The sequence below is a fragment of the Anneissia japonica genome, unplaced genomic scaffold (assembly GCF_011630105.1).
Source record: "Anneissia japonica isolate Jap-2015-1 unplaced genomic scaffold, ASM1163010v1 scaffold287704_len1198815_cov201, whole genome shotgun sequence".
NCBI classification, from domain to species: domain Eukaryota; kingdom Metazoa; phylum Echinodermata; class Crinoidea; order Comatulida; family Comatulidae; genus Anneissia; species Anneissia japonica.
The window spans coordinates 189428-205858 of NW_022731578.1; the positions used below are offsets into that span (position 1 = coordinate 189428).

The following is a 16431-nucleotide window of genomic DNA, read 5'->3' on the forward strand; positions in this document are numbered from 1 at the left end:
TAATCATCGATCCCGCACTCCATCTTCATGCCTCCCCACCCCCTACCATTTCAAGACTACTAATATGCCACTGATTAGAGAGATAAAAATAAGTAATGGAAAATAGGAGATGCTAAAAAAACTTCATTGGTCGCCACCATATTATAGTAATACTAGGTACTGGATGTGAAACAAAAAGACAGTAAATACGAAATAAGAGCGAGACATTTTGAGTACTGGATGTCCCTCTTTAGACTCACCTGTCCTGTGCATTCGCAAGGCTGGTTGAAATCAACATATTCCTTTTCTTTACTGTACATTCCAATGGCGATTTTGGTGTCGTTTCCTTCATCGTCTTGCTCAAACTTCAAACTCGCCATGTTATCAAACAGCTTAGACAAGTGACGTTGGACCTGAAAATATTATAATTATAATATTTAAGTTAACAATGATAATAAATTTTAAATGCAAACTTACACAGCGCATAATCTCTATGCTGCAAATGTGAGGAAGTTCTTGGAAAAAAGAAAACAAAAAAAAGGTTTAGTACTACTAATAGTATATTACTTCTTATGCTTCTTCTTGCCCAGCTCCCTATTGAGGATTTCGCAAATATGTATATTAAAAAATACAAAATATTGATCAACAATTCTTACTGTTGATGGATTGTTTCCATTTGAGAGAATATCCAAGAGATCAGCCGATGAAACGAAGTAGAAACGTGGGAACGCCAATCGCTTAGTTTCGAGATATTCAGCAAGGGCTTTCTCACACAGTGACAACCTAAAAAATATCAATTAGATTCAAAATTTGAGAATAAATTTTATATAATATGTGCTTCTTGCCATTAAATCTTATAGACAAAATTAAATTAATTAAATTTTAAAAAGTAGCTGCAATATTTAATTCTCATGAATTAACAACAGAACATCTCGATCGGACATGCCGATCGAGACTACAATAAAAAAAGGATATCTTGTCAAGTTGAAAATAAATCCAAGGCAAAATAAGAACAGAATTGCTTGAAAAGACTGCTAGTAATTTCAAAGGCTAGAATGTATCCAACTTCGAACAACGTCGAAAAGGGATGAGGACGTTTGTTAGGGAGACGGTTCGCACGTGGCGCCTTGGGTCGGACTGTTCCATTTTTTTCGAAGGGGTGTTCCGTTTTGGGAACAATGGCAATTAGTCGGTTATCCAGGTAAGTATTCACGAAATAGACTCATAACCATCAACATCATAATCCTCAACATCATCACAATTTCTCATCATTGCCAAGCTGTTTTGTCTTGTGATTCTATATAAATATAATTTTATCATTTTTAACCAGGTCTGTTGCAAAGAAAAACTAAATTTCCTATTTTAAAATGGGACAAAAAGTTGTTCTTGAACCTTGAATCTTTATCATAATTGAAATGATCATTCTCAAAATTTAATGCCATCAACAGGACTACTACTTTTACCTAAAGAACACAGACAAAGAAATGATCTTTACCTTGACTGGATGTCTTCCAGTTTGTCAAACAAACCTTTCTTATTTGTGGCTTCAACCACATTTGGAGTTTTCTCAACATCATACATCAATTCCTGCAAAAGAATTATCAATTATGTGTTATGATTCTTTGTAAAGATTTATTTTGAAAAAAATAAATGTATCTTGGTCTGTATGCTGAATGCTCCACAGGAACCAGAGGAAGTTGCACATTGTATGTTAATGTTAGTCAATATGGATCTAGTGCTCAGGATGTTAACCTGCCTTACCTTGACATCGGTGTCGATGCCATCGAAACGTTTAGAATCTTCTGGCAGCTGGCTACGAATGTCTTCAGACCCAATGAATATACTCTCCAGATGGGACCACGTTCTCTGGACCTCAAACCAAATACTGATGACAGAGTCTGCAGTAGAGAGTTTCTTCTGCCAACCAGAGACCTCTTCGAGGAAGTGAGCAATGTATTTCGATGTCATCAGATTTTGAAGTTGAACCTACCGATCAAGAAATAATTGATTACATGATTAAATATTTGATTCCATCAACAATTAACAGAGAAAGAACCTCCATTTGTAAGTAATCCTAATTTGTTATTAGGATTGGAGATGGTAATATGTTTGGCACATTTTCTCATCCTCAAAAAAAAAAATGTCAATGTCTGATGCAATGTTCAGCATGTTGTCTTCATCTAAGAGAACGATCACCTGCAATTTACAAGCTAACAAAAATTGTCCTGAGCCATTTTGTAAGAGAGAAAAATCACAGAAAAGGAAAGCAGCCCAGATGCCAAGAACTAGTTTGAGACATCAAGGAAGAACAAAAAGTAAGTTGGAAGATGAGATAAACTGGATGAGGAAAGCACAAAAAATACCTCTCAAGATAAATATTCACGAAATAGACTAGACCTGTCATTTTAGAAAGGCTAGTTACCTGGTTGTCTTCAAGAGTTTCTATCAATTCTTCACTAGACTTGAGGTTTGGTACACCAGTTCTTGGATGTTTTTCATACTCAAACTCCATTTGAGTCCATGTGACATCAAGTTCCTTCAGCACTTTCTCCATACTCATTTCTTTGACAGCTTTATCAACGATGTTGCGGACCTCATCTTCAAAGTTGTGAAGGTTCAGAGCGAGAAGATCAGCAAGTGTGGTTGATTCATCCATTAGGAATTTAACCTAGAATTATAAAATTAAATATTCATTAAAATTATTTACTTTAATGAAAATGTAAACCCTTTATTCCTGAGAGAATGAGAGCACCTAAAATATTAGTTAAATTAATTTTGTTGTAGCAAATTACCTTGTATTGTAATTGATTGATATACGCATTGCTGATTTTACGGGATGGTACTTGTAGTGGCCACCATTGTGTCATCGCCATCACAAGGTAAATAAATAGATTACACAAGCAATTAATTAAAGCAATTTATTATAACTGTCTTTTTATTCACCTTAGTGGCATGCATAAGTTGCTGCCAATGTCTCTCCCTGATGGCTGCATTCTGCAACTCACTGACAGCACGGAGTGATGTCAGCATGTTCTTTACAGTTGAGTCCAGACCGCAGTAAGCATCCCAGGCACGCATCTCTTTATCGAGACTTCGGATGTCTTTTGCGAACTTTTTGCAGTCCATCTCCATTTGTTCTACATTGATCTCCTGCCAGAGGGTGGTCTTCCAGTCATCGATGCTGGAGCGTACTAAAATAATCATGTCCCAGAGTGTCTTCAGCATGCAGACTTCTTTCCTACAAGCCTTCAGCTGTTTGTAGTCTGGTACGTTGACCTCAAACAAACCGGCCGAGTCCTGTAGAGAAGCCATCTCTGTTTCCATCTCAAATATTTCCTGATTGCACTGTAAAAGAAAATTTCAAATTGTTGAATAGAAGTTTTTTTCTTTTTCTATAAAAAAAAAACCCAAGCAGTAATCTGCCATTTTTCCAGAAATCTATAATTTATCAAGATAAAATTAGTTAAATCTTATGCAAATAATTCCCATTGGAAAAAACACATATACATCTAAATATAAATTACATCCTTAATAATTTATAAGTATACTATGACTTACCGTGTCAAGAGCTGGGTATGCCTGTTCGAATGTAAACCTAAATGGAGCCTCTTTCCTAAATCGTTCCCTGAATTCATGTTGCTTAACCTGTAATGAATAAATTAAATATTTTTAATTTACACTTTTGTTTATTAATTAAAAGGTAAATGCTGACATAATGGTGACTAAAATACATTCTTCAACATTCTAAAGCTCTGTTCAGATATGAAATTTTCTTAGACAAAAAACTGCTGTATGCCCAAGTGGTCAAGATGTGATGTCATCATGACCATATTTAGGCATGTCAGATGTTTGTCTGTCAGGTTCTGAAGGCAATGACTGTTTGATAGTGTTTGTTTCAGACATGTCTGATCAAATATATCACATGTCTTTCTTTTGTTAGATGTTTCATGATGCTGTGAATTATAAAGACCTGTCCAGTCCGTCACAATTGACTTGATTCGAATGTATTATTATTATTAATTCTAAATAAATACTGATTTTATGTGCCAGAGAGAAAAAAAAAAAAACATGCAATTTGCTTTTCATTCATGGTTTTGGATCTCTTTCATGCTTTAATGTTTAAATACACATCACACATACAAACTACTTACATCAAATGATGTGCATTTACGTCTGATGATTGCAACCTCGCTGGCTTGTAACGGTGCCACATGTTGTTTGACGGTGATGGCAATCTTCTTGGTGTTATTCCACTGCTCCGGTAATTCCTGCAGCTGTAGATGAACCTCATCCGGCATCTCTTGGTCGTATGTCTTCAGTAGTTCGATGGTCTGCTTCAACGGCTCAAACATCACGTCAGTGGTTGATTGACGTTCTTTGACTGCCAGCAAATGACCCATGACATCTACTAAGCCATCGTAATCACCTTCCTCAACTTGGCTGGTGAGCCCGCTGTCTGCAACTTTGATGAAGTCTTGAAGAGCAGCAAGACTAGTGGAATAATTAGCATCACATTTCAAATTATGTTTGTACAGTTCTAAACTAGTTTTGGACATTCTGATTTTGTCATTTATAACTTTTTTAATACTTTCGATTCCAATAATAATAATAGTCCCTAATCACAACCTCGGTGGTCTAGTGGTTATGACACCAGGCTAGTTATCTGGAGGTTGTAGGTTCGATTCCACCCGAATCACTTGCAAATTTTTATTTTCTTATTAAGGAACGTACTGAGTATTTAGTATGATTACATGTCAGGTAGGGCAAAACATCACTCCTACAGCAATTGTAGGGTCATCTATTAACAAGGATATCTAATAAAATCAATTAAAACACTGAATTTATACATAGATCAAATTGGCTTTTGCAATTGTTCTCCCAACCAATTAAAATTGTAATTCAATTACCTGTTTGTGACATGGTCAATGAGATGTTGCTTGAACATGAAGCTCCATCGTTTGATAATATTCAGTAGAGCTTGTTTGAATGGCTTGGCATCGACACGGAACCAGCAGTCAAATGTCTGTACTGGAATGATCTCATCTACTTCACCATATATTTTCTCATATGTATCAACCTAATGAAGTCATGAAAAATGACAGTAATATAAAATATTATAAAATATTTAACTAACAAATGTTAACAGTCCTCCTGTAAATTGGAAATGATAATTTCCAATATTTACTTTTGTCTCCCTGAAGTCAGTAAAGATGCAGGTGTGTGCTGCAAGGGGGAAAACCAAGAGTTTAAGAAGGGTTATCATACCAGATCTCTCTGATATGGTCTCTCCTTCACCTTAGAAGTTTTGACTTGACTTCAGTGATGCAATAATTTACCTGTTCTTTGAATTGTTCTAAAGTTATTTGACTTGACTTCAGTGATGCAATAATTTACCTGTTCTTTGAATTGTTCTAAAGTTGGTGGGCATTCTGGAACGCCATCTTCCGCATGTGCCTCGATCTCCTCTGTAGTGAGAACGTGGTTATACAGAAGGAACTGGCGCATGAACTCTTGCCGGTCATCTACCCAGAGGTAAGCATAGCCATCATATGAATTGCGGTACTCTTGGGCCTTGTTCATGATAGTCTGTACCCTATCCATCATCTCTTGACGCATGTCAGACAGTTCCATCATATCCTCCAGATCAGTCTGAAGGCAAAAAAATGATGTTTACTGGTGTGCCATTCTTGAAATCTCTGATACTGAAAATCTTACGTTCATCAAATATATACCATCTGTGCTAAGCTAATAAACTTAAACTTTGAAATTTATTACTTAAAAATGTATACATTGTAAAATTTAGTAGTTATTAGCTTAATAATAAGGTTTCACACCAATCAAGAGATTCTTTGAATCAACTTTTACATTGCCTGGTAAAAAAATTACAAATTCGCGGAAATAAATAAGTAAAAACTGAATTGTTTCATTCCTTTTAAATTAAATTCTGAGATTTGTTTTTACCAGATTAAGAAAATAAAATAACAAGAGGATATTAGAAAGACAACATTATTGAATCAAACGATACAAAACCTGATAATGCTCTGCACCACTGTGTTCTGCCAATCTCTTGACCAGTGATGCCATCTTATAGATGTCACTGACAAGCATCTCCAGAAGGTCATAGAAACCATCAGCAATACCATAATCTAGAGAAGGTTGGAAGACCATGTCAGGAACCTGTAACTCCAAGCGTGCTTCAAAGACAGGCGCTAAAGTAGTCTTGCTATCAGTGTTTTCCAGAAGGAAGTTCAGACTGCAATGGATGCAGTTGAAGAAACCATCCACCACCATGTCATCAAGGTAATCCACGTATGCCTTCCAGATATCTGATGATGCATCGGCTTTGAAAAGCTCAAGATTTTCCTAAAATAAGAATCAAATATAATCAGAGATTGAAAGCCTACTGGTTGTCTCAAGATGCTAAAAGTTCCAGCCTCGTAATAAGTTCAGCAAGACATTAATACCCTTCCTGTTTTTTTAACATGGACATTACACATATACTAATCTTACACAGATGCACCTATAGACAGAGACAATGTAGCAGATGACACAAACTAATTTGCCAAACTGAAACCTGGTATAGAGAGGGTTATAAACTTACTTTGACAAGAGCGTGGATCTTCTCTCCTGCAGCTGTGATCTCTGCATACCTCTTGGTGATCTTGGATTCTCTGTCATCCAGTGACAACAGAGATTCAGTTTTGTTCTCCTTCCTCTCAAACAATGGAAGTTTACTCCATTCTTCCATTATCTTTTTGATGGCATCAACATTGTCTTTACATTTTTGTACCCTCTTTTCTAAATCATGAACCTGGTCCCTCGTTTTTTGGATGTACTCCCAAACTTCTTCCTGATTCCAATTTAAATTATCCTCAGCCTTCTCAAGCTGAGTGTCAATGTCAGCAAGTTGGCTTTCAACAAGTGGGAATTCCACCTCTAGCACCGTCTCTCTGACTCGGTTATACCATTGCACAGTTAAGTCCAAGTTCGCCACATACTGACGGAGTGTTTCATGTTTAGAATAAATAGTTGCCGCACTGTCTGGAATCTTTTCTTCACTTCGAATATTAAGATACTTTACTTCCCGCAGGACAGCCACAAGTTTAGGGTCAAAGTTCACTGAGATCAGCTTACTTTCTTTGTTGCGTATGATCAGTGGCTGATTAAGATTTACAGAACACACATCATCTACATTTGCTGTCCAGCTCTCATATACCTTTACCTCATACCTGAAATAAAATTACTACACTTGAAATTTTTTCGTATGGAAAATAGTTGTTTAGTGGTGGAAGTAGCAGTTGGTGATATACACAAAACAGAGAAAAAGGTACCATACTCGCGCGAATAAGCGCCCGGGCGCTTAAAATATTTTTTTGCACCTTTTGAGGGGCGCTTATTCAAACGGGGCGCTTAGTTGAATGGGGCGCTCATTAAAACAGATTGGAAATTTAGGGGGTGCTTATGGAAATGGAAGAAAATCGAGGGGTTCTTATGAGAACTTATTAAATTCAAGAAGCACATTTTGAATGAAAAACGATTATATAAGGACATCAGGAAACCACAAATTGCGAATGGTGGTGCGGCGGAAAAGATAATCGTCCAGAGAGCATGCTTGTCATGACAAGCCCTGGGTCGGACTGTTCCATTTATTTCGAAGGGGTGTTCTGTTTGGGAACAATGGCAATTAGTCGGTTTATCCAGGTAAGTATTCATGAAATAGACCATTACAGTAGAATAGCAGATGAAATTAGTGGTGGTGGTTAGCTTGTTGGCCATCGGCCGATTGAGATTAGCAATGTAAAAAGATGAAAGTTGGAAATATATGTCTGTCCAGGGAGCTCTCATCTGTCCAAGATAAATATACTCATTTTGATATTGACTAAAGGAGAATGTGATTCCACTCCACACCTCAAATCATGCCAACATTCACAGTCCAGGATTGATTGAATTATTGAGGTGGCGTTTATTCAAATTTAGAAGGGGGTGCTTATTCAAACGGGGTGCTTAAGGAAATTTTCACGTTAGGAGGGGCGGTTATTTGAGAGGGGCGCTTATTCAAACGGGGCGCTTATTCGCGCGAGTACGGTAATAGGTAATTCAACTGATCTTATATTCTTGACTGTATGTCACAGCAGTCATTTTGTGGACCTTATAAAAACTAGGTTGGCTTAGCAAAAAAGTCTAGATTCCTAACAATCTGAAGAAAATAGTTTTTTAGGCCAAGTCTTTTTTTATACTTACTTGCCAAGGAGTTCCATCATCTCCTCATACTTCTTAAAAATTACTGCAGCATCTTCAGTTTGCATTATTCTATACAAACAAATAATCAAGGGTATTTAAATCAGCAATGGGTTGTTCTTTTAAATGTAAATATAATTTTTTAATTAAAAGTAGAAATTTAAAAAGTGTCAAATGTATTTTTTACATAAAAAATTTATTACTTATTATTTTCATTCAATATTTAACAACCAATAGTTCAAACCTGGAATAAGTTAGCAAAAAAAAAACATAGAATTTGAAGTTTGCTATGTGATATCAAATCATTAAAAACCATTTAAAACAGTGTGAAAGAAACAGTGCTGTGATAATATTTTTTGTGAGTATATTAGTGCATCACCACCAGTAAGAAGCAATTAGAATTAAGCATCTTATAATAAACGGCATTTAAAATATGAAAAACAACCTCGGAAAATTCAATTGCAACATCAAACAGTTATATTCCTGGTATCTTAGTTTAGCCCAGACGACAATCAACTCGCTTAAACCATTCTGATTCCTTTGTTGTTCAATTTACAGAATAAATTTATCCATTTGTTATTTTACTCTGTTACAGTCGACCACAATCAGTGGTAGACTTGAAAACTACATTCACTTAAAAAAAAAAAAAAATTATTAAATACTTTAAAAATTAAACTCTATGCTGTCTTGTTTTGGTTTTTTTTTTTTTAATATGTTTTATGTTTGTTTTTAAATTAAGTTTAGTTAAGGGGAGGCTAATTATTAGCCACTAGTCATGACGATTATGTGGCTATCTAGCCTCCCCAGGTTGTCTACCAAATTTTCATAAATAAACAAAAATAAAATAAATAAATAAATACACACATTAAAACAAATATATTTTCATTGATGTGCAGAAACAATCCAATTTAATGGTCTATGTAAAAGAGTACCTTGTTAAGATGCAGCTGAATTTGTGCTTTCAATAAATATAGTTTAGGTTCTGTCTACACTATGATATGTATCATGGTCAAATTACAGATATTTGTCATAGAAAACTTAACAGTGTGAACATACCTTAAGAGAAGCAGATTCAAGTTTTTATATTTTTGCTTGCTAAATATTTTATATAATTATATGCCCACACAAAATAAATACGAACAATTTTACTGGTTCAGTCCTGTTCTGAAGTGTTGAGTAATAAAATAAAAAGAAAGAAAAAGAAAAAAAAAGATCGCCCAAAACGCCTAAGAGGTTATTTTTAGGCGTCTAGAAAACAAAAATTTCGTGGCCCCTTTTTTGGACATCTTTGAATCCGCCGCTGGATACACTGATAGTGCAATAAAGTGATATATTTTCATTAGAGCAAAAGATATATGACCACTGAAATATTGTTCGACGTAGATGAAATTTGACTTACAGATTGTTAATTAATGGAAAACACAACAATTTGGCATGTAAAATAAGATTGACTTTATATATATATATATATATATATATATATAAACTATAACATTGTTTAAAGAAAATTAGAGTGTAATATATTTTAACACATAAAAATAAAAATATTTAAATAAATTGAAATTTGTTATGTATTAAATAATAGTAAGCACAGTTATTTCCAGCAAAATGAAAATAAAACATCAAAAGCAAAGAAAGCATCAGTAGGGATATTATATAATATAAAACAATATCTGGTATACGTTTGACAGCACACAATAATCACGATGTTAAGTTAGCGACTGCAAAGCAAATAACAATCAACGTATAGCGTTCTTAATGTTTACCTCTTTATGCCAGTGCTACAGTGAACATACCCAGGAACAAGTCAGGAACAATTAACCGAGATACAAAATAATTGGGAAAATTGATATGCAGTGTAAAGTATAAACAAATTGAACGTAACATTGAATATATCTGTATAGATGCATCAGACATCTCAATGCATGTAAAAAAAAAGTGACAGGAAAAATACGCATAAAGGCATGTATGCAATTACCATATGTTAGAGCCAGGTATTATGGAGCTATGTAGCATATATACATAGACATGGCATGGGTACAAAGCCATGTATTCCCTAGGTTTGCATGCATAGCATGGGTTAACTATAACAATAGAGATGTGTAGTAACATGACACGACATAGATACATAGTCATTACATGTTATGCCATGAAAATACATACATAACAAAATAATTATCTCCAGCATAATAGATACTGAAGTGGCAAATATCAATTTGTTTTTTTAATAAAGTTTAAAAATTTACACAGAATAATATAGTCAAAAAGTATCTTTCTTTAGTCATAGCAAATGAACAAAAATCTGCAGCCAATTTAATAATGAGAATTCATGATAATTTAAAAATTATTAAAATGCATTCATCACTTTTTTGACACTTGCCAATGTTTCCATAAATAGGACAGTAGAACTAGGGCATGCAGAGTACAGACCATGACAATCGATGCATAGCAATACAATACTCAGCATGGATGCATACAATAGAAACATATTACTGTGACAATGGATGCTTGGCAAAAATCACATTAACAATGAATGCATAGCAACATGTTACCAGGGCATGAATCCTTAGTTACATTGCACATGCAGTTAATACTAAGCATGCAGACAATATTAACATTTTTGAAATATTGTGAAATATTATGGAATACTTGTAGTAGATGTAAACTTATATTGGGATTTTCGCAAGCTTACGGAAATGATAATGAATACAATTACATCATCAAATGTTTAGAAAACCCTTCCCCTATAGTAACATGTCTGTCACAAGTAGACAATTCATGCTTTTTGCATGAATCAAGAGTTATATTGAGCTCGTACAGTATAATGTCAAGAATGTTTTAGGTACGAATGACGATGACGTATTCGTAATCCTTTTCGTAAGGTTGCAAAATCTCAGATCACACTTACGGATGTTCTATGTGTTTGAAGCTTCCCATAGGTTTATCGATTCTCATTCGGAGTTCCTTAGCCCACTTGAGAGCACCAGCTATCTCTGGAAAGTTTTTATGAAGTGGAGGTTTATTCTCCGAGTCCTCGCACGCTTTCATCTGATCGTCATAGATCACCTTTGCTTTGTCAAGTTCCTCGTTGTAGAGGCGCAAGACCACGGGATACTTGTGCTCGAAGTCTTCACAGATCACAGGTCTGTCGAGGATTGGACCATAACAATCCAGCATCTATGGTGATTGTCAAAAAAAAATGGCTGAGTTGATAACTTAGTTATAACTAGTTTACCTTTACATGCAGGGATGTAGTTATAATGGGCGGAGGTGGGCGGGCCCACCCAGCCTTGAAGTTTTCCACCCAGTTTAAAGACAATTCCATGGCCTTCCACCCACCCTTATTAACCCATTTTTCCATCCTTATAATCCAATTGTATTATCTAGAGTTTACGTTATCACACACCCACCCTCAAAATATCTATGCTCACCCTTAGTTTTCATTAGCTACAACCCTGTACATGATAGGTGCAGAGCTAACATTTTCCCTAATGTATCATTTATTCCTATCTTTGAAGTAATTAATTTTGAAAAATATAGCAAATATAGTGAAACAAAAACACTATGGATGAAAAGATTGGTTGATTTTATACTATATTTCTGATTTGACAGACACAAGCCTTCCACACAGTCCATTTCAGTAATAAACAACACTGTGTAATTTAAGTAGGTTATAGCACAGTGGACCCACTTTCCAACGATCATACCAAGCTGGGGGAGGCAGTGAAAATCTCACAATATACGGCCACTCTCCACCCAGGACACCGCCACCACCACTGATTACAATTTGCATTATTTAAACCCTGTCCAGATTATCAAAAAACTTGTGTATACCTATATATAGTCATGATGTGTCTATATATGGTCATGATGTGATGTCACCATGACCATATTCAGGCATGTCACATATTTTTGTAAAATAAAATTTAGGGCTGGACATTCAGTTGTTACCAGACCTTAGATATAATACATAAATTGAATATACACTACCTTGAAACTGGCTTCAAGACCAGAACAGTCATCAAAGCCTTGGCAAAGGATTGATCCCAGTCTGCGATCTAAGTCGTACACTTGCTTTTCGAAGTTGCTATAATCATCGATGAATTCCTAAAAATCATCATTAAACATTAAAGAAATCACCAGAATCTCATACATTTTTGTTGTACTTAAAATGAAATGTTTATCTTCTACCAGGACTGCCATATTATTAAATCATTCCCTGCAATCCCATTTGTATATATTTTTTTTTAATTTCATCTTAAATGTCACTTAAATTTTACTCGTAATCATACAAGATATATTTTCATGAAAAAAATCATATATTTTTTTCCTGAATATATAATAAATAATAAATAATAAATTTAATTTCAAATAAACTTTATTAAAATTTCCAATATTGTGAAATTGAAGTTGAACATATAAAAAAAACATTGAAGATATAAAAATTGAAGATTAATTAGGTTTATCAAAAAATTACTCCACGGCCTAACAGTAAAAAGGAAAAGACACATTCAAACAAACAAATAACAATGAATAATAATAATAATAAGGATATTTATAAAATGAAAACATAAACAATGATTGATAATAATAATAATAATAATAATCATAATAATAATAATAATGAAAATAATACAGTAATGATAATAAGATTAACAATGATAACTCTAGGCTGGCTTACTTGGCACTGAGGATCCAGGCCATCGTATGGTCGCTCTCCAAATATCTTCACATATTCCTGGAACTCTTCATGGACCTTCTCTACCATACTCCCAAGCATCTTGCCCTTCATGCCACCCATTTCAGTCTTCTCTAGTTTGCTGAATTCAACTGTCGTCTCAAAGAGTTTCTAAAATAGTATGAAAATCAAATCCAATGTTTTATATTAATATCTATTCATAAATAATTTCCCATATGAGCAGTAAGGCAAAGTAACCTTTACTCAAGGCCATGTGTGGAGCACGTCCGTCCATAAAGCATTGCGCTAGTTAAAAAAACTGATGATTTTCTTACAATGTGCTGCCCAACTCACCAACAGGTGCGACAAAATACTTTTTTTGGTTATCCAAATACAGTAAAGCCCCTAATAAATGGACACCTTCAGGATAAAAAGTGTCCCCTTAATAGTTGGGGTCATCTGAATAGGAGTTAGCCGTAGTGTAAGATATACTTTCCCTCGTTTTTGTGGCTGAAAAAGTGTCCCAGAGGAGGGAGGTTCTACTGTATTCTAACATTAACTCAAATAGGTCAAATTATGTCACAGAAACATTCAAGTGTGGAGCGCTTGCATTAATTTTGCAGTAGAAAATAACAGATCATTTCCGCTGAAACCTATCCTGCTTTCCCCCTCATTTGATAGATGAATGGGTAAACTAACCTCAAGGGTATCCAGGCGTTCAATGAAAGCATCCATACGAGTAAACACCATTTGGGAAGCAAACTCCCACAGCCTTGGTTCTTTACCATCCTTGAAATAATCTTTCATCTTACCGCGGTGATCCTCGTAGAGGTTACGGAACATCTTCAAGACACCAACGGCAGATCTTGTCTTCTCAAGCGCCTCCTCTGCTTCCATTTTGAAGAGCTCTCCAGGATCCAAGTAGGTGCGGCACTAAGACAAGAAAAAGAAGTGGTTACTAGAAAAGGTTAAATATTGTGGAAGTGTAGTGCAGGATTTGTGTATCCAATGCAAATCACATTCCTTATGCCTTTAGATAAGACATTTTAGACTAGAATTTCAATATACTTTAACTTGTTTACACCTGCCTCTGCAAAAAAAATTAAAATTTGGAAATAAATAAAAGCGTTTCTTTATTTCTATTACACCAGCCACTGCCTTGAAATCTCGAAAAATAAGATATGTACATTTCTTCCTAATTATATAAATTTAAAGCAATTAACCATTCCATTACTACACTGTTTACATTCAACAATAACATTTTATTTTTTTATTTTCTCTTTTGTCTGGAAGTTTTGGCAAAACAATTTGCTAAAAAGGAAAACAAAATTCTTTTATATTTTTTTCTGCCCTCCTTTGACAATCTTTAAAAAAATAAGTTTGCGAAACAAGGCATAATAGTCTCGCCTTACCTGGCTGATAAGTGAATTGCAGAGTTCTTGAAGGAGCACTATGATTCTTGGTGGTGTGTTGTAATACTCAGAATGACTCCATATCAAGCAAACGGTGTGCATTAGAGCTGGAAGTCTTTCAGGAAGCTCTGGGAAGTCGACCTCTTCAAAGCCATCAATGTGTCGGAGCAGAGGCTTCAGATGTGTGTTGATGTCTTGAGCTTCGGTGAGAGCTGCACAGAATCCAAAAGAAAAGTTCTGTTGCAATGAATGGAACTTTCCGGGCTGTCAATCAAACTTAACTGGCCAATCAGAACCGAGTCAGGAATATGCATGTGTCCTACCAACACACGTCCCAGAAACACACATGTTTATGTACATATTACGCTACTGCTATGTGGGACCTTGGCAACAATATCCAAGGGCATAAAGGTCAAATACAGTTTTTATACAATATAATTGATATAATTAATGAACATTAATATTTTTTAATGTGTTCTGTTTATCAACTACCATTTAAAATTGTATGTACTTTATTTTAAGCATTTTTTTTTAGAAATTTGAAGAATACATCATCTTAATATATACTGGTTTCATTCCTTGTCACTGAAATTGTTTTTATTACATATTTATATTAATTTAATGTATATTTTAATTTAGAAAAAGTAAGAAAAAATGTATGTTACTAACCAGCTTCAACATCTCTCTCAATGTTTTTGAAAGTTGGTAAATAGCTGCTGTTTGTCCTTTCCAGAAGCTCTTTCATCTTGCGTACTTTTGGATCTCTTAGCTGAAAATTGTTAATATAAACAAACATGTTACAATCAACGAATTATCTATTTGTAACACATACACTTAAATATAATATACTGCCAGTGTTAAGTTAATTACCTTGGTTTAACAATATTTAAATTGCAATACTTTGTGTCATGAAAATAGACAGTATTTCCAGACTTTACAACAGACACAAATTGTGTAGAGCATATATTTTGACAATGATAAAAGAAAGCGAGAACGTTCAATAAGCCAATTCATAGTTTTCACCGTACATGCCCGTAGTGAAGGTCAATTGTCGACATAAACAATAATTTAATAACACACAAAACATAGGAAGGCTTAGTTAGGCCTAAGACTTAGGGTGGCCTTAAGAATTGTGTAAAGAATATTTGCATCAAATTAACATTTATGGTAAAGATGAAGAACTGTTACTTTAGCTTCCTAAAAATTTAGACAATAGACCGATTCGGTGACGGGCGTCACATGACCTAACTTGTGTGTTGGATATAAACAATGGACTGGCACAGCGGTGTTTACATGGACATTGCTATGGCGGTTGTCCCTTGTTACTGCTGTAATGATCATCATAATTGCTGTATTTGTTCTTTTGAACATGATTTAAGTTACTCTAAGTCGATTGTTGATGTCGCGAAATTCACCACACAAACCTTGTGTGACCGGTCTTCCAAGGGAATTTGAGATTTTTCGACAATTGTTAGGCCTTAGGCCCCTGCATATATATGGCCTATTTAGGTATGCAAAAGAGTCTTCGACCCTCAAACTACGCTACGATTTCTAGGCTAGCTAAGGTTTACAAAGGATCACATAAATTTCAAAGCATACTATACAAGGAAAATGCCAGAATAAGTATTAAATAAACACTATTTTGAACAACCGTATTGCCTTTCATTACCATTAATTTTTCACGTTAACAGTGGGTGGTTGTTTTCGCCACTATACCATAACCCCTTCCTATACTTTCACACTGTAATTGTTTTCCATGGTTATTCCCAACATTACATAATACACATAAGAAAAGAAGATGTTCAAGTTGTACAAAGATTTACAATTAATATTAAAATTCAAGGATGACTTTAGATAACTTTCTTTATTCTCTACAAACCTGTTGGAAGATGCAGTCCAAATTTTCACATTTAGCTTTCCAAAACTCGATCTCTACATTGGGTCCGGGATTCAAACCTTCAAGTAAAGGTTGTGCTGAGTCTCGTTTCAAAACACCCTGTATCTGGTGAGTCCAGTCTATGATGACAGACTCTATCGAATGCACTAAGTTACGGTCAATTGATTCAGCCCTAAAGATTAAACACAAATTTAATGAATTTGATAGAATTTAAAATGACATTAAAC

At 34.8% G+C, this 16431-nt stretch overlaps 1 protein-coding gene across 1 annotated transcript in view; it reads right to left on the minus strand.

Moving 5' to 3' along the window:
• LOC117115457 (dynein beta chain, ciliary-like) overlaps positions 1-16431 on the minus strand; it is a gene marked incomplete in the record, with an annotated part of 50383 nt that overhangs the window by 31534 nt on the left and 2418 nt on the right. The window contains 20 exon segments of the mRNA XM_033259274.1: positions 636-762; positions 1475-1566; positions 1741-1965; positions 2402-2647; positions 2923-3324; positions 3538-3624; positions 4131-4470; positions 4887-5056; positions 5374-5628; positions 6010-6342; positions 6581-7208; positions 8221-8289; positions 9984-9998; positions 11126-11394; positions 12208-12324; positions 12899-13066; positions 13595-13828; positions 14308-14519; positions 14977-15076; positions 16187-16376. Coding sequence (XP_033115165.1) covers positions 636-762; positions 1475-1566; positions 1741-1965; positions 2402-2647; positions 2923-3324; positions 3538-3624; positions 4131-4470; positions 4887-5056; positions 5374-5628; positions 6010-6342; positions 6581-7208; positions 8221-8289; positions 9984-9998; positions 11126-11394; positions 12208-12324; positions 12899-13066; positions 13595-13828; positions 14308-14519; positions 14977-15076; positions 16187-16376 — 4279 coding nt within the window.